The sequence below is a fragment of the Acanthochromis polyacanthus genome, chromosome 2 (genome assembly GCF_021347895.1).
Source record: "Acanthochromis polyacanthus isolate Apoly-LR-REF ecotype Palm Island chromosome 2, KAUST_Apoly_ChrSc, whole genome shotgun sequence".
Classification (NCBI taxonomy): domain Eukaryota; kingdom Metazoa; phylum Chordata; class Actinopteri; family Pomacentridae; genus Acanthochromis; species Acanthochromis polyacanthus.
In genome coordinates this window covers 2,810,893-2,834,880 of record NC_067114.1, presented here as the reverse complement: position 1 = coordinate 2,834,880, position 23,988 = coordinate 2,810,893, and the positions used below count along the sequence as shown (strand labels likewise).

Sequence of the window (23,988 nt, the reverse complement as noted above, 5' to 3'; positions counted from 1 at the left end):
GATGATTTTTTTGGTCATTTTTTTGTTTGTTTTAGAAGAAGAAGGCTCCATACATGAGGATGAGGTTGGAACAGTTATTGCACATGTGGTATGCCAATATGAGGGGAAAAAGTGCATGCAATGTGGTGCGTTTCACATAGACGATAAACGGGATGTGGGACATTGCCAGATCTTGTGGACACGTACGTTTAGAGTGAAGGTCTGGACAGGTCACCAGTCCATCACAGAGCTACACATGGAGACAATCACACTCACACCTACAGACAATTTAGAGTCCCCAGTTAACCTTTGAATGTCTTTGGACTGTGGGAGGAAGCTGGAGAAAAGCCACACATGCACAGGGAGGACATGCAAACTCCATGCAGAGAGATGCCAGGCTGGGATGCGAACCGGGGATTTTCTAGCTGCGAGGCGACAGTGCTAACCACTACGCACCGTGCAGCCCCATTTAGCCTAAAACATTTGATTTAGTTTCATTGATTTGTGCTTAAATTAAGATACAATTTAATTGATTTAATCTCACATTGCATGGGATTTATTTTAGCCTGGAAGGGTACACGGGAAAAAAACGCCCCTCTCAAAACTCGAAAAAAACTTATTTTAAGGAACTTTTACCTTGAAATAAGTGAAACAGGTTCACTTATGAACAGGTTCGACTTTATTTGAATGAGACGGTGTCCTAAAACGTTTGACAGGAGGTGTCCCTGGGTATACTTTGGCCTCTTATATCTGTACACAAACAAGGCAGCAGCGCTAACCACCGAGTCACTGTTCAGCCCAGAGCAAAGAGGATTCAGGAGTTTTTTTGAGCAAGTTCTTTGTTTAAAACAGCAAAATAGAGCTAATAAGAGTGAAATGCTTCATATCATCAAACCTAACTGATGTCTTTGTGTTCATTCTGTGCAGCCACGTCTTGCTTAAATGTCTCTAACTTTATTAGAAATCTCACTGGAGATCCTCATTTTTCTCACATACAAATCATCATCAGGCGGTACATCTTGTGAGTTATTTATCTGCTGTAATTAAATTATTACAGCGGCTCCATTAATAGTCGGCACAAGCAGATAAACAGAATGTGATGCAATCATACAGTGTGAAAATGAATTAAAGGAATTATTATAGCTAATTACTGCAGAATCTCTGAGGATATTTAAGCCCCAAAAGTGCTAGGAGGGTTGGAGAGACGTTTTCACCGTTTATCAGTCAGAAACTGTAAAAACAGAGAAATTACTGAACAATTATAATCAAGATTAAAAAATTAATTTGGAAAACCATTAGTGACTCAGCAGCAACCAGCAATTATGTGTCAGAAATTTACCCGCTTTTTTAAAATTCATGTGGGCAGAAAAGAGACGGATATGGAAACCAATAAAAAGTATTAGTAGTAGAACATCCACTGTTTATTCTCCAGTAATAGTCACATCTACAGCATTTTTTTGTGAAACAAGTAATCAAAGGAAATCGGGTTTATTTTTTTAAAATCTTTTATAGTTTATAAATTCTCTCTATTTCTAGATGTAGCTGCACTGCTTCCATAGAGCTTCAGAACTTTATACGACAGGAAAAAAATGAAAGTCAGCAAAAATGTGACAGACTGCTTGGGATTCAGAGGTTACTGACGTTTATGAGGTTAAAGGAGCTGTTGGAATGAAAGCTAACCTTTACTCTGTTGTTTTGGTTCAAGAATAAACAGAATAAGGTTCTCCTTTAGGATTATAATGTTTCCCCAGCTTTTACTGAAGGTCTTCTTTAGTGGAAATCAGGTTTTTTATAAACATTTCTCTATGGTCTTTTATTAAATGCTTTTTTCCAACATAATGACAAAACGCCGTAAGTGGAGGACCTCCTGTACTTTCAGAGAAAAACTTTCAGGGCTTTTAATCAACAAACAGAAAGACTTAAACTTCAGCACACGTTTGTATCTGTGATGCTGACTTTTCACCACTGACTGTTTGTTCTTCATTTCCAGAGTTGAACTTCTTCTCTTTTCTTCAAGGCGACAATCATCAGGTACGTAACAACAGAGCTCACTGAATTTAGCAGCTAAAGTACTGAAAGTTTGTACATTTTTACAGACAACTGACTCAGATCAGATCAAAAGTTCTTCTGATGAGAATCAGTAAAACAAACCAAAAGCTGCTCTCTGTGTTCGTTCAGAGTTCTCTCAGAAGATCCTCAGTCAGAAACTTAGAAACTGAAAAATGAAACCGTTTGAAACCTTCTGTTTCATGGAATTTCCCATAAAGTGTCTCTGATGGAGTTCATGTTTCTACAACCTGACGCATGAGAGTGAGGCTTTTGACAAGCGATTATCGTCACTCACAAAAACATATTCTCACTCACCTCTAGTGGTGTAAAATCCGGCTGTTTTGGTTCTGAGATATCTGAGGTTTCTTCTGCCAGCCAGAAACAATGAGGATAAATGGAGTTTCATCTGTGGCTCGCATCATATTAAAGGAAAAATATTTTTAAAAAGTCAACAGCAGCTACATTTCCAGAATCAGCACCCATCCATAGCCCTCTCTCTGACTGGAGCTACTTTCTCCTGAAGAATTTGCACTGGAAAAAATGCCCCTCTCAAAACAAGGAAAAAAAACTTATTTCAAAAAACTTTTACCTTGAAATAAGTGGAAAAATCTGCCAATAGAACAAGTGAAAATGCCTTGGTAAGATTTCTTAAAATAAGATTTGATTTTTAGAATACTGAGATCTTAAAATTAGCTGGAAATCTTATTTTAAGCTACATTTTACCAGGATTGTCAAGCTTAGGTGTCTTAATCCTCCTGTTGTCCTCATTTAAGGCACCAAAAATATTGTTCCCTTGCCTGAAAAAAAAAATCTGCAAAAAAAAAAAAATTCCCCAAAGTTATAAAAAAATTTGCAAAATCTTCAGGAAAAAAATTTCCCTTCAAAGTTTCAATTTAAAAAAATCTTCAAATTTGACAAGAAATAAAAATTTAAAAAAAGAAAAAAAAAGAAAAATTGTACATGTTTTCCAAAAATTAATAAAAACCTTTAAAGAAAATCCTACAAATATCTAAAGTGATTTCATATTTATCAGTAAAACTTCTATTTTCTTTAAGGACGTTCAGAAACAAATCAAATTTTTTCTGAATGTTCTTAAACATTTTTTATCATTTCTTTTTTTTTTCCATCAAAAAAAGTTCAGAAATTTCCCTAAAAATTTTGAAAATGTGGAGGTTTTCACTGTGAAATATATTTTTTCCCCCACATTTTAAAACTTTAAAACGGGTCAATTTGACCTGCAGGACGACACGACGGTTAAAACAAGATAATTTCAAGATTTTTTTGACTAAACAAGATATTTAAGATCGTTGTCTTCAAACAAGTCCCTCCATCTGCTGAAATGTCACTTGTTAAGTGAATTTATCTTAAATCAAATGGGATGTGAACTTTAGACTAAAAATAAGACAAAGACTTGGTGAGATTTTAAGTTTTTGCAGTGAGCCCCTGTGAAGCTGCAGCCGTCATTTTCTGTACATGAACGGAGACGTTGCTTCTAGAAAAGCATCTGCTAGATGAAGCTGTGAGCAAAAATGAAAATAAAACGGGAGATTTCTCAAAGCACCGGCATTCCTGTCCAGCTGGGTAACACTAGAGGTTGTTTTTACTGTTTGTGATTTGGGTTTTTATGCTGCTGGGCAATCAGGATCTTTATCAGGTCCTTTTTTCACTCTCCAAAGTGTCTTATTTTAATATTAAAAGTCCTCATAAGCCTGTTGCTTTGGATGATGCTGGTGCTGATGAGTGAATTTACCGACTGACTCAAAGAAGTCCTGTTTGTTCCAGTGAACGTGAAGCAAAATATCACATTAATATGAACACTCGGCCTAAAAACGTGAACATATGGCTTCTCAGACAAACATTTAATGGAGTGATTCTACACGTAGCGTCAGGTTTTACCGATCATTTAGCGAGTACCACCACAGCAGGTTTGTTTGTTGTGTTCTAACAAATTGAGAACAACAATTTTCAAACCAATTAGTGCCGAGTTGTGACTGTTACGACCCGCTTTGTGGGCGTCGACGTACAATGGAAACTGACACCAGAGTTTACCAAAATGAATTGTTTTTGGTTTTGTTTTTTTAAATGGTTTCTGTTCATATCTAGAGCAGAAACAAAAGGAACAAAGCAGGCAAACCTTCATCAAAACCCTCTGTGGTTCTGACATTGGGTTAAGATGTTAACATCATGTCTGCTGTCTGTAGATTATTAACTCAGGTATTGTCTTATTTTGCTTTTAAAAGTTCGTTAATGTTGTAACTCAGACATTTTAGCACCGTTCATGTGCTTGTTTCCGTTAATCTGATGGTGTCTGAACGCGTCAGCTTCATGCACAGCCCGACACACTTTTCCACAAAAGTCACAACTGCAGTCTTACTAAATTGGACCCAATAACATTTCTGTATCACTGTCTCTTCCAGCATCAGCGCTTTGAGTTGTTAGTGACTTGGGGTGGACTTCTTCCACGTTTCAGCTCCAGTATTCATCCAGAAAACATCACAGTCTTTCCTCTAACTCACTGCAAAAACTTAAAATCTCACCAAGTCTGTTTGTCTTATTTTTAGTCTAAATGTCTCATCCCACACGATTTAAGATAAATTCACTTAACAAGAGACATTTCAGCAACATGGAGGGACTTGTTTTAGGACAAAGCATCTTAAATATCTTCAGTAAAACAATCTTGAAATTATCTTTTTTTAACCCTCGTGTCGTCCCGCTGGTCAAATTGATCCGTTTTAAAGTTTAAAAATGTGTAAAAAAAAAAAAAAAAAAAAAATATATATATATATATATATGTATATATACATATATATATATATATATACATATATATATATATATATATGTATATATATATATATATATATCTTTACAGTGAAAACTTCCACGTTTGCAAAATTTTTGGGAGATTTTTGAACATTTTTTGGTGGTAAAAACAGAAATGTTAAAAAAAAAATTAAGAACATTAAAAAAAATCAACCAAAATCCAGCAAAATTCGCTGGATTTTGTTTGATTTTTTTTCTGAATGTTCTTACAGAAAATATTAGACATTTTACTGATATATATGAAATCACTTTAGATATTTTTTAGGATTTTTGTGGGAAGATTTTTATTCATTTTTGAGAATATTTATAATTTTTATTTTTTAAATTTTTATTTCTTAACAAATTTGAGGATTTTTTTAAAAAAAATAAAACTTTTAAGGGAAACTTTTAAGGAATTTTCTTCCTGAAAATTTTATAAATTTGGGAAATTTTTTGCTTAATTTTTGTATTTTTTCAGACAAAGAAACAGTATTTTTGGGTGCCATAAATGAGGACAACAGGAGGGTTAAAACACCTAAGCTTGACAATCCTGGTAAAATACAGCCTAAAATACGTTTTCCCAGCTAATTTTAAGATCTCAATATTCCAAATATCATATCTTATTTCAAGAACTCCTACCAGGCCATTTTTCACTTGTTCTATTGACAGACTTTTCCACTTATTTCAAGGTAAAAGGTCTTTGAAATAAGTTTGTTTTTCTTTTTTGAGAGGAGCATTTTTCCACTGTATTAAATACCTGCAGAGTGAGGCGGCTGCTAAACATCTCTAAAGCAGGAGAGCTGCGTGCGTTTGTGCACGTGAAGCAGCAGCGCCGCTAGTTTCATTCATTGTAATTTTAAATCGCCCCTGACGTGGAAACAGGATCCAGCAGAAAGTCACACATGAGACCAGCCAGCTGCCACACAGAATCACACTTTAGTTTGTGGCTTCCAGAGATTTGCACACATTCACACACACACAGCAGCAAATTTATTTATTACTTGTAATAATTAATTATCCCCGACATGGAAACAGGATTGATCAGCATCTAACAGCACGTTACTCTTCTTTTACTTTAATACTAGATACTCGTCACACATGGACAGAAATTTCAGTTTTTAACAAACCGTTAATAAACTTGTGTGTGGGCCAAAAATAGTAGAAGTACAGAGGATGAGGAGTTTATTAGAGCTAGCAGGATATGAACTATAAAGGTAGGAAGGAGTCTAACCCAGAATAAAGAAAATGAAACCAGTGGTGAATCTGCCGGTATGAAGGAGAAACAGAGATGTCAGTGGTGAGTGAATCCTAAAAGCTGATCTGCTGCATGTATGGAAACCACTCCTCCTGTCCTGTCTCCTCAGCATTACAACATGGTGATGGCGGCGGCGGCTGCTGCGTCGGCCTCAGACGACCACGAGCTTCTCCTCAACCGCTTCCTGCCCTACAGCACCTCCTCCTCCGCCTCCCAGCTGTTCCTCGACCAATCGGGCGCCTCCTCGGCCGCCTCGCTGACCGCGCCGACCAACGGGGCGAGCAACTCGGGCAGCAGCAGCAGCCTGGTGTCGTCCAGCAGCCTCCGCGACACCCACTCCTCGCACTCGTCCTCGCACTCGGGCTCGCACTCGGCGCACACGCACCCGGGGGTGGTGGCCAGCCGGAGCAGCGCCGAAGCTGCGGTGGCGGCTATTTACGGCGGGATACCGGACGTTATATCGCTGGACTGACCCCAGAACGAGCCTCTGGGCCCGGCCGCAGCCACAGACTGACTGAAGGGGAAGGTGTTGATCCAGGAACTAGACTGGCCCCAGGTCCTCAGACTGAACACTTCTGGTGTCGTTGCGATGAGACTGCCTTGAGAAGAGCGCTAACGATGTGAGTAACGAGCTGAAAGGTTCCTCCGCTGGCTGACCTGAGAACAGACACCTTAAAGCGGTCAGCTGTGACTTCAGATCCTGTCCAGCATGTGAACCCACGTTTCTGCTATTCTGGTACCAACCCGGCACAAGCAGCAGCAACGCAGAGGAGGAAGGCTCTTTTTTTTACAGACAGGAGCGGCACCGTGTACAGAGAACAAAATCTATTTTCCTCTTTTACTTTTGTATGTTCGATCGGGACGTTTTCAGTCTAGTGAGCTGCTTCGGTCGCCGTTTGTACGTGGAGGACGGACTCGTTTGTTCTTTTTGTTCTCCTCTCACACGAGCTTATACATATGCCTGTTGCCATCTGCTCACCTTCTCTTTCAGCTCCTTTGACTTTTCCATTTTGCAGTTCTCCCTCCTTTTCTCTCAGATTTCCGCTGTATTTTTTCTCTACCAAAAGACTTTTCCAGACGCTGAATCTACAGTTTATTCATGTGCTGATAATTTTATTATGCTTTTAAGTTATGTACGATATTTAAGCAGTTCTAAATATAAATATATATAAATATATATGCATTCCGTTTGACCTTCAGGTTACCGCTGTAGGGAGTGTGTAGGTGGAAATTAGCCATTTCTGGTTTTTCATTTTCACTCCTTCATTTCCTTTTTGAAGACTCTGCCGGCATTCAGCATTTAGAAATGAGACTATTTATACTTGCCAACTTAGAGTTTTGAGCTGGAAGAGTTTTCATTTGTTTTCCTTTTTTTCTCTCTCTCTTTTTTTTTGCACAATGCCAAAAAAAAAAATAGCGCACGGTACGTATGAAAAGTAATGGGAGTGCAGTCGCATCTGTGTGTGCCACAGTGTTTTCAGTCGAGTGTCCGCTGCTTCAGACACTTCAGCTCTGTCCCTCTGTGTCTCGTCCTCTCAGCCGACTGTTAAAAAGGAATTAAAGGTCGAGCTGTCGTAGCAGCGCCGGCCTTTTAAAGACACCGGCGTCCGTAACGTGCGACCGAGGTTCGACTAGTGCCTGTTTATGTGCGTGAAATTAATGTCTTAAACGGTCGCCCACAACCTCCACTTCATCTCGTTTCCTGAAGATTCGACCTGCGACTGGAGCAGGGGTGTCAGGTTCCACATCCAGCCCAGTAAAATCACAGCATAATGAACACAACTGCACCTTTTTCCTTTATTCTAGAGCAAAGAGATCCATTCTGAAAATGTTCACAATTAAGGAATTGTCTTTTTACAAGAAACCTGAAGTTTCTTAAGATAAATTAGTAAAATCTCAACAATGTAATTCTTCAGTCCATCATTTACACGTTACAGCTTCCAGATCACGGTGGTTCTGTAAAGACATAAAACGTTTAGTCACAGATATCTGGAACTGATGATATAGTGTTTTACTTGTTGATTAAAATGATAAAAGTCAGACAAAAAACAAGACAAGATATGACAAAATTGAGACACAAAATGACAAAAATGAGACAAACGACAATAATGAGACAAATAATTTGAAAAGAAAGTTGCAAAGCAACAAAAGATTGGACACAAATGAGACAATAAATGGAAAAAAATAGACAAAAAGACACAAGCGAGACAGAAAGGAAACACAAAAGTGACAAACATGAGACAAATGACAAAAGTCAAACAAAAAACAAAACGAGGCACAAAATGACAAAAGAACAAAGAACAATCTGGTGTTTTACTTTATGATCAAAGCAACTTATGGCCAAGAAATTACTTAAAATTTATAGTTTTACTCATTTACAATCTGCAGTTAATGTCTTCTCTGTGATTTTTACACTTTGAGGGCCGGATTGGACCCTCTGGAGGACCGCTTTTGGACCACAGACCTCATGTTGGACACCCCTGATCTGTGGTTTTATCTTTAGGCTGTGATAAAGCGTTGAATCGTGTAAACAGGCTGTTTAGTGCCACAGATATAAAGTCTCAGCTTAGAGCCAGAGGATTTAAAACGTGTGGAGCTTAAAAACCCGCTGAACCGTCGCCGTGTGACGGTGTGTTTGTGTCAAAACGATGCGCAGATTTCCGGATACCTCGATGTTGTCGCCGTCCGGCTGAAAGCGCAGGGTTTCCCTCATGAATGTATCGTATAATTTGAAGACTGCTGGTGGCCTTTGCTTCCGTCACAGCAGAGACCCGCTGGTTCCATCCTGCAGCCGCTTCGTCCTTCAAACTTCCCCCCGTCGTCGGTCCGTCTTCGATGTTAAACTTCCAGACGTCAGAGACAGGAAGCTGAATTATTCCCCCCGACACGACCAGATAATCGCTTCTGACAGGAGCTCCGTCACCTCACATCCCTCCACTCAACCCACGGTGACCTTTCCTCCTCGTTCTCCTCATGAGAGCCGAGCTGTCGTCTTACCGGAACAAGTCTTTGTGTATTTCCTGTGTTGTGCAGTATTTTATTTATTTTGTACTCTTATGTCTATATATTATATTTTTACAGATGATTGTGAGAATCGCCGTCACTCGGGAGGCTGATGTGATTTTATTTAATGTCGTTATTCTTTGCCAGCAGCACAGCGTCTCATCAGAAAGGTATTGTTCGGTTCTTCACGGTGGGAAAAATGTGCGTTTTCTGACGTCGGTCGCAGTTTATAATAAGGGAACAAAAGGACATGCTTAATTAATCTGAGCGTGATTCATTGTGTGAATGGATTCAGGACGAGTCCCCGCTGCTCACCGGTAAGAAATGAGTTGATGTGTTCGTTTAGCACGTAATTGATCATCAATTAATGATTAAGTGGCTTCATGCATTCATTTAGATGTTCCCACGTCGGCTGGAATCCAGAGCAGCGTCGACTCAGACACAAATATGAAGCTGAACTCACATGCAAACGTTGACATCAGCTGACATAAAGTAAAAAAAATCCAGATGATTTCCTGAAGTAATGGTACCAAGAGTGTAAAAAATATTCCTTTGCAGGCAAGATTCCGGAATGAATCGAGTACAAAAGCAGCAAAATGTAGTAGAAGCAATAAAATAATGGTCCTGGTTTGTTCCGTCTGATTCAGCCTCCCAGAGCAGCTCACATGGAGGCAGACTCTGAAATCTCGATGTTTTTAACTTTATTACACTGAAACATGTCTGTCTGTTAGCCAAGACATGCTAGTTTTAGTGCACTCGGCATCTTTCAACAACAACAGCAAAGATTTCTGTTCAGAACCTTTAGAAAATACACATGCAAGTTTGTGAATGTGACTTCAGTGGCTGTCTGAATTAACAGCTTCGTATTTCTGATGAACAGCTGCTGTTTTCTGACTAAAATGACGTCTTTTCTGTCTTTCCCCGTTCAAACAAAAGTGTCCAAATTTGCTACCGCTGAAATTTGCCGATGGCCTTCGTGAATCGTTCCTCTGAAAGGAAACATAAATCCCAGTGAATCGGCTAAAAACACCAGATAAACAGGGACTCATTACTGTGCAGCTCTATTCCAGCTGATTTGGTTGCGCTGTCGGTTACCATTAGTTGATGATTCCTTAACGGGGTTTTGCCTGCTGGAGGTTTTCATTCGTCCTGAAGAGGTTTTTTAGCCAGCATCCAAGGAAAACAAGTAGAGAATAAAATAGAAATTCAAATTTTGGACCAGTTCTGTTCATTGGGATTTTATTTATTGAAGCAGAATGGATGTTTTTGTTTATCCAGTGCTTGGGAATAACAGTAAAACGCTTTGATTTTCAGTCAGATGCCACCAGCAAAGGTTCTTTCTGAACCTGGAAAGCCCAGACTGAGTGTTGACTTCTCACACAAACAGACAGGAGTTCATCATTTCTTCACGGTGAGCAGCAGGAGCTCCTTCAGCTTTTATCCTAAAGCGCTGCCTGACTTGTTATCCTGATGAAGATGTCGATCCTTTTGGTTTCCGTTCTGCCACTTTGAATATTAATCAGCAGCTTTTTGACCACGACTTAATTTATTGAATCTTCTGTCCTGGCGCTCGTCGTGCAGCCGGTTACGGTGATGAAGTGGGAGAACAGACCGTGTTGAATGTGTTTCTGTTGAAGTGCTCTACATAGCAGGGTCTTTATGGGACATACAGGATCCTCTGCCCCTCCATCAGCTGTCCAAAGCTCCCTCCTGTGGTTTTATTCTCTTAGTTTTAGGGAGAAGCATATTGAGTTTTATTTGTTCCGCTCTCTAACAAGCGTCACATTGCATGCAGGGATGGAGAAGCGCAGGGCTGGAGCCGCCTCCCAGCGTCACTCACACGCAGAATATATATAAATATATACATGGAATAAGGCCACTTCTGTCATTAATGGTGTTTTAAAAAAAGAAACTCCACAGGCAACCTGGACAAGCAGCTCAACTCTCCGGTTGTTGGCAAACAAAAGGGAAAAGTCGACGACGTGTAAATTGTGTCTGTATGAAACCCGAACGTTCAGATCCAGACGTGGGTGTTTGATGTCCGTTTGTATGTGTGTCAATTCAGAGCGAGAGAATAAAATAATTTATATATTTTTAGAAAATGAAAGCTGTACTATTATTAAAGAAAAAAAGACTGTGGCCAATAAAGAGTCTCACACAACTGAAGTAATCTCAAAGTGGAGTTGACATCTGCACTCACTGCCTTAAAACATTCACAGGTTCTGTTTCACGGCTCTAATCTGAGAAAAAAAATCATTTTAGAAATTTAAAAAGAGGCTTTTCAAGGAGGGAAAGGAGATGACGGTGTACAGTAGACCCATGTCAGTTTGTACAAATATACCAAGTGAAAAAAATATTTATTACCTGCATTGGAAGAAATTGTTTACTTATTGAATGTTACTTGTTTATGTAGAAAAGTTTAGATGTAATAAAATGCATTCTGCTATTTCTCTGTGTGTTTCCCCTTATTTTTTTAAAGATCTCTGGTGGAAGATTTTGCAGTGTTCAAACCTGCTGCTCTTTAGTCGGAACACTGGGTGGCAGCAGAGAGTTGTTTTGCTCAACTTTCCTCTGTGCGTAACTGACTGTTCCAAATTACGCACGCCCTGTCAGCTCCAGCCGCTGCTCTCCTGGCTCTAACGCAATCTCTATTTAAGTGAACGTGTTAATTATTAAATATCTGTGAAAAGATTAATTAGGTGTTTGTGTTTTTTGACTAAGAGAGACGGGGGAGACTCAGAGGAGCTCATTACGCACAAGACTGATGGACGCATCAGACTTAATGTTCTCCCATAAACGCTCCAACCCCTCCCTCTGGATGAGAGATCGAGGGTGAAGCTTTGCTTTCCACACCGTCAGGAGTTGAGAGCGGTGATGCTGCGCGATTATAGGTCTTGGAGAAGAGAGGAGGGGAGATGAGAGGGCAGGAGGGCGGGTGGAAACGCGCAGAAGAGCTGGGAAGACGCTCCAAGACCCAGCTCTGCTCGGACATTAATCCAGCTTTGATTTATTTTGGTTTCAAGATCATCTCGAGGTGTCTGTGAGCCGCTGGTATCATGAATGAAGAAAATGAGAGCGTTTCTTTGAACAGGTCTCTGATGGAGATGGACCTGTTCAGCAACCTGGAGGACATCGACGTGACAGCTGATGGAAGCCCGATCCTCAGGTTCCTCATCTGCCTCGTCTACTCTGTGGTTTGTGCGGCTGGTCTGGTTGGCAACCTGCTGGTCCTCTTCTTCATCAGGGTCAAAAAGGAGAGAAGAAAGTCCAGAGTGAACTTCTTCGTGCTGAATCTGGCGGTGACGGACCTGCAGTTCGTCCTCACGCTGCCCTTCTGGGCCGTGGACACCGCGCTGGACTTCAGCTGGCCGTTTGGAGACGCCATGTGCAAAATCATCCTGTCGGTCACCGTCATGAACATGTACGCCAGCGTGTTTTTCCTCACTGCAATGAGTGTGACCCGCTACTGGTCCGTCGCCTCCTCGCTGAAGAACAGAACTGTGCGCAAGTCCTGTTCCGCCAAATGGATGTGCGCAATAATTTGGACACTGGCGACTCTGGCGACGACGCCGACGTCGATTTTCTCAACTGTGAGCAACGTAACAGGAGAAAAACTCTGCCTGCTGAGGTTTCCAGGTGGACAGTATTGGCTGGCAGTTTATCACATCCAGAAAATAATTGTGGGTTTCGTTTTGCCAATGTCCATAGTGTCCATCAGCTACATGATGCTTTTGCGCATCATCCGCAATCGAAGTATGAAAACGAGCAACCCCAAACGGAGATCCCAGGTCACTAAATCTATCACCATCGTCGTGTTGTCCTTCTTCATGTGCTGGATGCCAAACCACGCCATCACCCTGTGGAGCGTACTGGTCAAACTGAATGCTGCAAACTGGGACCAGGCGTACTACGTCGTGCACACATACGTGTTCCCGCTGACCGTGTGTCTGGCGCACACCAACAGCTGCCTGAACCCCATCATCTACTGCCTCATGAGGAAGGAGTTCAGGAACAAACTCACAAGTCTGGTCCACAGAGGATGATGTTCTGGAGCTTAGTGAAGGAGGTGACAAACTGTAACCTGAGAGAGGAAAGGCTTCAGAAAGATGAGCAACATGATGTCAAGACTCTGCTCCTGAAAAATGCTCTTTTCCATCTTTCATCAGCGCTTCTTGTCTTTACAGAGTGTCGTACTGTGGCTGGTTTCTGTGGTGAACGCGTGTTTCGGTGCCAAACGCACAGATGTTCCTTATTTTGTGTAAACCTGTCACACGTATGAGCACTGTTGCCTTGCTTGTTATGTAACCGTTCTGTGTGTGAGGCATCTCCAGTTCACAGTCCGTGCGTAATTGCGCATGACAATCGTTGCGCTCACGTTATTACTGAACAGGTGACAAGTGGCTAAAAGCTTTCTCTGTGCACACGTGAATGTCTGAGCAAATAATGTAACCAGGTGAGTTTATGAGAAAATCAGCACCTGTTGGAGCAAAAAGGGAGGAAACGCTGTAGGTGGTGTTGTTAAGACGTGAATAAGTTTTTCATTCTGGGCTTAAAGATGACAGTTTGGAGACAGAACATAATGTATGAAGTGTGATTGTTGTAAATGTGCAAAAAAAGTAAAGAAAAACAGTGTTTATGTGTGAAAATAAATGTACTCAAATTGTCTCATGGATCAGGTGTCGTCACAAGTAAGAACTGATTGTGTAAAGATCAATGCATTTTCTGTTATCATTTTGTGAAGGAAGTCTATGAGCAAAATAAACGGTCAAAGCTATGGATGAGCTTCTCCACCTGCAAAACTACACTGTACTAATAGCAGTCTCAAAAACACAGATTCATACTTCTTGGGTTTCATGTAGAATAAATCTAAAGAACCAACCCTGTCAGCTTCCAAGGCCCCCCTTTTTGTATCGAATCTGTTTCTGATTTAAACGTGTGTGACCGAGCTGCTCCAACATTACAACTTGACATACACTGTTAAAAAAAAAAGTTTTTGCTGCTTTTGTTATTCCTGCAGCTCTGGCCGCCAGAATCCTACTGTAAAATTATGGGAAAACATTTTCTAATTTTACGGTAAAGAAATGTATCGACATTGTTGATTTTAGGAATAAAAATGTGCTTCATTCCATATTTTACTGTAAAAAAAGTTTTAACCTTTAAAATTTAGAAAATTTGCATGAATATTACAGCATTTTTCCATTAACTGCACAACAGTTTGTGCGTTTAACATTTAATATATGCATTTTTTTTAGCAAAAGTTGCAGTTAAAGCTGTTATAAATACTAAAGCATTTGTCAGATATTAACACAAAAGTAACAAACTGTATTTTTTACATGTAATAATTGCAGAAATTGCCATGTTATTTGTTATAAATATTGCAGCTTGTGTCCAGTACAAAGATATGGACATTTAACTGGGAAAACCAATTCTTTTTGAGAATTAAATGCAAAAATTGCAGCATTGTTACACATATTCTGGCATTTTTTCCATAAAAAACTGTACAGGAGTCTGGAAATGTATTTTTTCCAGTGGAAAAAAAATCTAAAAAACACACTTTTCTCCTGATTAACGTGTTTACGGTGTTTCAGAGTTTATGGATTTTTACCGTCATGGTTTGATTATTTTTAACTGTCAAATGCTCAAACATTTTTACAGTGTATTTACAGCAGTTTTAGTGTTGGAGCAGAATCACAGGTGAGAGCAATGCTAGCTAAGAACAATGGAAGGGTGATCAAAGTGGCACCAAATACATCTTTTGCTTTCTGAAAACACTTGTTTAGCACCCAGTTTTTTGGTTTTCCAGGATTACCTTCAAGGTTTTTAAGGAAAAGGTGGGTTCCCTGAGATCTGGACATGTGAAGTGCTCATGTTGATCAAAATCAGACAAAAATAAAACATTATAACATAATAAAAAGTCGGAACAAAACAAAACGCTATTGCTTCAATATCGTGATAATACTTACTAGAATGTCTCTATAATGTAGCTGTAAAAGATACGACGACCCATGAGTTAAATACAACAGGAAGGGCTGAGTGAAGAAAGAAGCTTCATAGATCTGCACATTTACAGAAGACAACGCGTGTACGAGAGTCATTTTAATGGAAAACTCTAAATGTTGACACACAGAAATGAGTGTTTTAAACAAAGACCAGGAAGGATCTTTGCAGTAACAGGTGAACACAGCTCCTGAATGCCTGCTCTGGTTAACAGTGAACATAATCTCCATCAGTCCAGAGGCTTCCTGCTGACTGGAGCTGATGGGCTCTGCTTTTAGCCACATGCTGGAAAAACACACTTCATAATGCATTTTTGTGCCACACTGAGAACCCTCAGTATCAATCATCAGAAGGAAACGGCTCTGAGGGGCTTTTTCATTGGATTTCAGAAATGTGGCGCATGTGCACGCACAGCAGGGCACCGTGTGAACACAAGCCACACATTCATATCAGAAATAAGGTTTTATATCGTCTGACAGCACAGGAACCATTTCCAGTTCCTACAATTAAAGTTTCATGACAGTTCAACAAACGTTTCCCGACACTGAGTTCACCTTTTTAACCCTCCTGTCGTCCTGCATTTTAAAGTTTGAAAATGTGTGTGTGGGGGGATGACATATATATATATATATATATATATATAAGTTTCACAGTGAAAACTTCTACAATTTCAGCATTTTTGGGGAAATTTTTGAAAATTTTTTGGTGGAAAAAAAATGTTAAAAACAATGTTTCTTTAAGAACATTCGGGAAAAAAATCAACCAAAATCCAATGAATTTCGCTGGATTTTGGTTGATTTTTTTTCAAATGTTCTTAAAGAAAATATTAAAACTTTTACTGATGCATATGTGCCCTGTGACAGACTGGTGACCTGTCCAGGGTGTCCCCTGCCTTCACCCGAGTCAGCTGGGATAGACTCCAGCACCCCCCATGACCCTAGTGAGGATAAAGTGGTGTATAGAGAATGGATGGATGGAAGATGCATATGTAATCACTTTAGATTTTTTGGGAAGATTTTTATTAATTTTTGGCAATATTTACAATTTTTATTTATTTTATTTTTTACACTTTTATTTCTTGCCAAATTTCGGGAAGTTTTTTGCTGAATTTTTGGATTTTTTTCAGACAACGGAACAATATTTTTTGGCACCTGAAAATGAGGACAACAGGACGGTTAAAGGTCTTAACACCTCATCACAGAGTTAATCTCACATCTGAAAGGCAGAAATGCAACATTTCTCTTCAAAACACTAAAGTAAAATCCCATTAGCATCAAGTGGCGTTACTATATGAGGCACTACCGTCTTTAAAGTATATGTCTGTGGGTTTAGAAAATAATGGCACTTATTTATTGCATGTGTCACCAATAGACATAAAGGAATGGTGCAAAACGCTTCAGCAGGCTTTAATTTTTTAGCATTTTTTGTGCAGAGTATGTAAATCAAATGCACAAGATGAAGTTAATTATGTATATATTCTGAAATGCAATAGTATTTCAAAAATCTATCTGTCTGTCTATCTACCTGTGTGTGTTTACTACACATATTTGTAAATAACGATAAATACAACTGTAAAGGAACCATCGTTCTGTTTTAGTGATCACTGTTTTATCTATTTATATACTCGTTGGTGTAATTTGCATTTGTAATGTCATTGTTCATCGGTGTAATATCAGGGGGAATGACACACACTTAATGTGTGTTTGTGTAATACTATGTGCTATTCTTTCTCATTTTTGTAATCCCATCCGTGGTGCAGAAATCATGAATACACTGATTCTCATCAGTACTGCTGTGTGTGTGTTCAGACTGAATCTAGCCCCATGTTGTCAATAATCTTCCATCACAAAGAGAAATACGTTTCTGAACAATTAATAGTTTTGTTGTTGATACTTGTACATTTTACAGACAGTTGTTGGTGAATGTGAAAGCAGAACTTTTCACTTGTAAGTAGATTTTCAAGGCTTCCATGTGGGTATTTCACTCAATAATCTTCTGGTGAACAATGTTTAGTGTATCTGACATGAGTCTGAACCCCTCAAGGTGACAAAGCTGAGATTAAAAGACAGCAGAAACTGCCTTAATTCTTCCAGTTTTCCACTGAGCCTTCAAAAAAGATATTTAATAATATTATCTATAAAGCTCTTTTCAAAATCTAGGTGACAGCTTCATGAAGGAGAAAAATACAACAGACAAGTCATAAAATCTTCAGACGGACAAATAAAGACACATCATGCTGTGTAAAACCAGCACAGTGTTAAAAATGAAACGCTCACCGATTAAAGTGTGTTTTGAGAAGAGACTGAAAGCAGGTCAGTGATTCAGCCAGTCTGATTTCTTCAGGCGGATCGTTCCAGAGCCTCGGGCCTGAACACAAACACTCTGTCCCCGTTAGTTTTCAGCTGCACTCCTGGAACAGACAAAAATGTTTCAGTCTGTCCTGGCTTCATCTGTTTCTTCTGCTTGTTTGGGTTCAGATCGGTTTGGCAGGAAGTGAAGTAGGTCGCTCCAGATGTCCCCCTACCCAGCAGCACTGTCCACTTCGTCACGGTGGATTTCATCGTCCAGATGAGATATTTAATCCCTCCAGGGAGTTTGGGTGGTTCTACTTTGGGGTCACAGTTTTGTCTACCTAGAAAACCTCCAAACTGAGGAACCCAGGAGGAGAACCCAACGTCAGCTGGTTCCTTTTGATATGAATCTGCAGCAACGCTACTTCATCCAGATACCTGATCTACCTGGTGTGTGTCTTGAGATGAACCCAGCCACCCTACAGAGGAAACTCATCTCAGCCGCTTGTGTCAGTGACCTTATCGTCTTAGCTGCTACCCAGAGCCAATGAACTCAGCTGGTAAAGCTTTACCTTTCAGCTCAGCTCCCTTTTCACTACAACTGTATAGAACATCTGGTAGAACTTCTGCTGAAGTTGCACCAAGCCACATCGCCAAGAGAAGATGCAGAAATACTTGAACTCATTTGCTTGGTGCAGCGACCAAACCGTGAGTCAAAAGGAGCAATCTGCCGGTTAGCAGCAGATGAAAATGGCCTCAGACTTGGAGGCGCAAACCACCCCGTTGTGTGATGAAGGTCATGGTCCAATGAAAGAAACAGAACAATATCATCTGCAAAAAGCAGAAATGCGACTTAAAGATCCTCAAACTGATGCCGTCCCGACCGACTGCACCTTAAGATCCCGTCCATGAACGTCACAAACTGGACCGGAGACAAGAAGTGATGCAAAAGCCTTTCATAACATGTTCATTCTCATGTGATCTCATATGACATACTTGTACTATAAAGAACCTTGTGACTGTCATGAGTTTGATTTGTACAGGACCTTCATTTTACAGTTCTAACACTTGACCATATCATGGTGAACTTTGCTCTGCCTCCAGGGGAGGTCAGAATATGATTTTAAAAAAAGAGCCTGTAGAAGACCTTGGGCGATGTTTCGTCTTCACGCTGTAGCTTAGGACAATGAGTCACTGACATCCCGTTGACCTGGACCTTTCCTTGTACTCACCCACTCAGCTCATCCATCTGAGCTGTTTATGTGAGTCCATCTGCAGACGCTTACAGGACGACAAGCTTTTTCACTTGAAGCTTTTTTCGACAGAAAATTGCCACCACAAGATTGAAAAATGACTAACCCTACGACGCCCCTCAGGGGACATAGTCTTCAGCTGTCTAGTGCACTCTTGACCGCTTGAAACTCTACGAGGGTTAAGAGTCGAGTATTCCACGGCCAGGATGAGGTCCACAATGTTCCTCCTGGATATGAAGCTTGAGCCTCCTTTCCCACACTCTGTAATACACTTTCCTGGGGAGGCTGAACAATATAATACCACAGTACTTAGAAACAAACCCTCCAGTCAGCCCTTTTAAAATCTAAATATAAGATCTGCCACTTCTCCGATCTTCACAAGGTAGTGAAAAGGCATGTCTGCAAAGACAGTCCAACGATGTCCAGAGTCTTCAGCAGCCTTCATCACCACATTGGGGACTTTTCTCAACGTCGACATTTTAGAGAACTGTTGACAAAAGCACTAATTTGTCAGCACATTAGAAACTGTGTCTGTACTTATATTATTAAACACCCAAGAGAGTCACTGAAAGGAAAAACTTCCTAGATCCCAAATCAACTCCAGTAATTCCCTGAAGTTACAGATATATTAAAAGAACTGCTCTTACACTGTGATTTCTTCCCAGAATGCCTTCCAGTTGAACTTTGATGTTCTTGCTATAATTAAGCCTGAACTTCCTGTCTGGTTGTTGGTTTGTCCTCCAAAAGCTGCAGATAAATGATCTGTTACTGCCTTAAAATGACTTAGATGTCACGCTTCCTATGAAACTATGAAGGCCCCGAATCTCTCCTCATCCACCCCACTCCGTTTGTTGCAGCTTGAACACTCCAGCTCACATCTGACTCTGTTTAAATACGATAAAACAACTCTGTGCAACACAATGGCAAACAGGTACATTAGAGAGATTCAGTGGTACACATTTGAATCAAAAACTCGTTCTAAAGAAGAATGATGATGCAGAAATAGGATTCGTTTCTCAGGTTTTTTATGAAATGTACGAGGTTTCAGAAAACAGAATCTGAGTGTCATCGGTGCATTTTCAAGATGGGAAAGCTCAGCCATGGTGTCGACTGTTTGCTCATGTGGACATTTAACAAGGTAGAAAAACGGATTTTCTCCCGACGAAATCTTTTCCAATTTTCCCATTTGTTCCTTTGTTAATTAATGACAGTAAATATGAGACCTTTGTCCTGTTTTTTGTCATTTGGCGGACAAATCTTTAGCATAATAAGGCTGTACGGACTGATCTGAGTGATGACGACCCCTGCTGTTTAAAATGCAGAAGCTAATCAGCGATATGATTATGTGGCATGTGTTGGAGAACATTCTAAACATAGTACAAGGAACATTACTTGAGCAGACGTGTGATCAGCATAATGTACTTCAATATGAAAAGACTGGTAGCTGGTAAATTTAAATCACAAACCACTGCACAGATACAGTTAGGCCCAAAGATGTTTGTGTTTTAGATTTATAGTAAAGACAAGTGACAAAAGCTGGAAAGACATTGTGTTTGAAATGCTAATGATAAATTTTCACTGTTTCTATGTTTGTTTGTTTGTTTGTTTTTGCGTTTTTACAAAAACAAACCACGCCCACAGTTATTTAGACCCTTGACATTATTGAAATTTTTTCTTCTTGTGTCATTTCCAGCCATCGGTCACAGAATATAAATCCAAAGTTGGCACTGGTATGAATAATTTTTGGCTTATTTCTGGTATTTATGCAGCTGGATCGAGGTGAAGCTACTTTTAACTGCTTTGTGTACAGTTTGGTTCATTCGGCCTTAAAAGGTCTCGGAATAAGTCCAGTGAGTTCATGACATGATTCATGACGTCAGAAAGACTCTTTTCCACTCAGTTTGTGGTCACTTCTTTGTGCCCTCCACTTGTGCCTCAGCAGGCAGCCGCTCAGTCTCGCTCGATTGCAGGATTGCAGACAGATGTGAGGACAAACGTCTGCTTCCAGCCTCCATTCTCTGCCATACAGTCAGTCTCGCTCCAGACGTCTGTTTTTCTATACCTCTCTGGCCTTGCCTTTTGTTCATGCTTGTCTTTTCCTGCCTGCAGCATTTAACATACCCTGTGGCTGCTTCCTTGCCTCTTTAGTTTCCCTCCACTGGTTTGTGAGAACTCTGTCTGCTTGGTGGAGTTTTAATGGTTTTGTTTGGATTTTTCATATTTTGTATTAAGTTTGATTTTGTTTCCCCTTCAATCCAGTTTCCCTTTTTGTATTGTCTTAGCTCTTGTTTTGTTTCATAAAGACCTACACAAATATGCACACACGTACATATATGCATGTATGTACATGTATGTACATGTATGTACATGTACGTACATGTACATGTACGTACATGTACATGTACGTACATGTATGTACATGTATGTACATGTATGTACACGTCGCAGGCCAAATTAGAATCCAGGCAGATTTTAAATCCGCTTAGGCAGAATTAGAATTTTGATTTCGCCGAGGCAAAATCGACATCCTACCGTGGTTGTTGTACAGATTTCAATCTTGATATATCAATAGCCTGTATATTAGAAAGAATAACCCTAACCCTAACAGGATTTTAGTATACAGTATAAGGAAAAAACAACCCAGAAACTACTTTGACAACATAAGTTTTTCCCTGCTTATTTTGCCAAGTGTTGGGGACAAAAGTCGTCATTACTTCTAAAGTAATTGTTTATCTTTTATCTAAAACCAAATTTCAAGGTACATAATGTTAGGGAAAACAAATAATTACATTAACAGAGCATATCATATTCAAAATCCTTCAAATTTCAATCTAGCCTAGGCCAAATCAAAATTCTAATTCTGCCTAAGCGGATTTAAAATCTGCCTGGATTCTAATTTGGCCTGTAACATATATATATATGTGTATATAACATTTTTTAAATGTGTTTTTATTTTGCTCATTCATTTCCTAAATGTGGGTCTTACAGGGTTAAGAATCACTTTTAGGTCTTCAAGTTCTTTGAGTAAAATCACAGCCATAATTGTAAACAAATCCTAAAAATGCCATGAAAAGCTTCACTGATTCCATTAAAAAATCAGAAACTTTGACTTTTGGGTCGTTTTGGTACAGTTTAGTTTTGTTAGTTTTTCTTGTAAACAAACAAACAAAAAATCACTTGTTTGTGCCTGTCTAAAGCAGCCACACCTTTAGAAATACAAAAAAGATTTTTCCACAAATATTTAATGATAATATTGGAGATTGTGTAAAATTTTAAGGGCGTCTGAAAACTTTTTCCACCCCTGAATTTAGAACGTTTTTTTAAAGATAACAATCCCTTCATGACTCCAAATGGCTCCACTGTAAAATGCTGCTTCCTTAAAAAACTGTTGAGTCTATAAAGTCCTCATGTATCTCTCTACCCTCCCCTCTGTTGCTTCATGCAGCTCAAGCACGCCAGCTCACCTACCATTCTGCTCACTTTAAATCTGCTTTATGTTGCAGAATGGAACGTTGTTGAAACACTCAGCCGTCGTGTTGACCGCTTATTTCTCTCACAATGTACATGTGACATAAAAATAATACCAGAAGAGCATATTAAGAAGATTAAAACTCTTGTAAGTGGTTTCTAACAGCCTTCACATGTAGGACTGACGCAGATGTTCCCTAACTTGAAAACACACTTTAAAAGCCGTCTGTGTTTAGGTGTGCTGGTCTTGTGTTTGCTGTTTGTGCATTTGATTCTGTGCTTTGCGTTTATTCCGTTCTGTGAAGAAGGAATTATGATTCATTTGGAGAGCTTTCCATTTTCGGCAGCACGATGAGCTGCTGTCTGTGGTTTATCCTGTGGATGTGGCTCATCAGCCCTTCGACATCCTCAGTGATGAGTCAAAATCGCTTCTATTTATTTTATGACTGCCTCGCACCAAATATGTTTTGGACAGATATGGACAAATTTTTTTGTCGCATCTGTAGAGAAAAAGAACATTCTACATACTCTTAAAAGCAACAGAATGTTCTTGTTTTTTATTGTAAAGCTGAACTCTGAACATAGAGAAGCCCTCCCTTATGTAACCTTCACAGGACACAGTATCCTACAGAGTGTATATAAATGATATTCACTCAGTGATATAATTACAGCTGAAGATGCTCCTATGAAATGTTGAAACTAAAGGTGTGAATATTTATGCAATCACCTTGAAGGAATCAGCTTCCTTTATGACATGAAGAGGGTTGTTTTGGGTAAATTCTTGCAAAAACAGACTGTTGAGTGAATGCTTTATACAGGTTCTGTACATCTCACTTTGACTGAATGTTAGCGATGCTGTGAGAAACCTTAACTTTAAAAAATTTCCATTGTTGTTTATTAAATGAATATTTTATTATGCTCAGTGCTGCCACAAGAGAGAGATGAATTATGATCTGTAATTAATTAATCTCTTTTTTTAATCTCACCTAAAAAATGCTGAGAAAAGCCCTCAAACTGAGATATTTGCTTTTAACTTCATTACATTCTTGTGGCAGATCAAAAGATTGATACACAGCAAAGTGGCTTCATAAAGTCATTTATTGTTTCTAACAGACTTGAACAAATGCAGTTCTAACCATTTATGTTCCACTTGATTTGAGACTAGTCCAGGTGCTGCCTGGAAGCTTCAGGTTTGATCACTGGGTCGAATATTGATGTGTTCTTTTGTCAAGCTCCAAATAAGAAGATAAAAATAAAATAAAACACCAGGTCCACATAAAGTGCTGTAAGTTAACACATCAAAAAACAGAACACTTTTCTGAGCAATACAAGGATTGAACACAGAACTTGTTGCTTTTCCTCTACTTCAGATAATATATAATAAATAAAGCAGACCCATCAATCACAGTGCTGTAAGTTAGCACATCAAAAAAACATAAAATAGCATTCACTTCCAGTGGGCTACAGAGCACATAGCAGCTACGCTGACCTCATGCCTCTTATTTTCTCTTCAGCCAGCCGCTGACACAGACCAGCTTGGTCATGTTTTCTGGGAGCAAAGCTGCCCTTTTCTTCTGCACTATGTGGCCTGCAAGGCTACACAGTCTCTCACAAGGTGTGGAGGTAGCCGGGGAGGCCAGGTGCATGCGTGTTAGAGCTGACAGCTGGTCATAGGCTCCTGAGTGAGCATCCCACCACTGCAGGGGACAGTCATCAGTACTGATGCTGAGTTCTGCTCTGCAGCGCCGCAACGCTCCAGACTCCATTCCATCTTCTTCTGAGTCAGAGTCAGAGAGCGCTTGTTAACACTAATGCCAATACTACTACTAATAATACCAGTAGCAATAATAATACTAATGCAGATTTTGCATAGACTTTCAATACTTTGCTC

General features: G+C 39.7%; 2 protein-coding genes across 3 annotated transcripts in view; both read left to right on the top strand.

Moving 5' to 3' along the window:
- LOC110948501 (E3 SUMO-protein ligase PIAS1-like) overlaps nt 1-11,534 on the top strand; it is an 87,611-nt gene extending 76,077 nt beyond the window's left edge. For both annotated transcript variants that reach the window (XM_022190054.2, XM_022190053.2), the window contains exons 12-13: nt 1,970-2,010; nt 6,195-11,534. In XM_022190054.2, coding sequence (XP_022045746.1) covers nt 1,970-2,010; nt 6,195-6,557 — 404 coding nt within the window. In that variant the 3' untranslated portion in view covers nt 6,558-11,534. The remainder of the gene's footprint in view (nt 1-1,969; nt 2,011-6,194) is intronic.
- Nucleotides 11,535-11,924: 390 nt separating this feature from the next.
- On the top strand, nt 11,925-13,966 carry rxfp3.3a1 (relaxin family peptide receptor 3.3a1). The gene has a single exon (XM_051936967.1). It carries the CDS (start codon nt 12,145-12,147, stop codon nt 13,129-13,131), a length of 987 nt encoding a protein of 328 aa, XP_051792927.1. The 5' UTR covers nt 11,925-12,144; the 3' UTR covers nt 13,132-13,966.
- Nucleotides 13,967-23,988: the final 10,022 nt, after the last annotated feature.

Coding starts and splice junctions, on each gene's coding strand:
- rxfp3.3a1 (XM_051936967.1), top strand. CDS start 12,145: ATGAATGAAGAAAATGAGAGCGTTTCTTTGAACAGGTCTCTGATGGAG.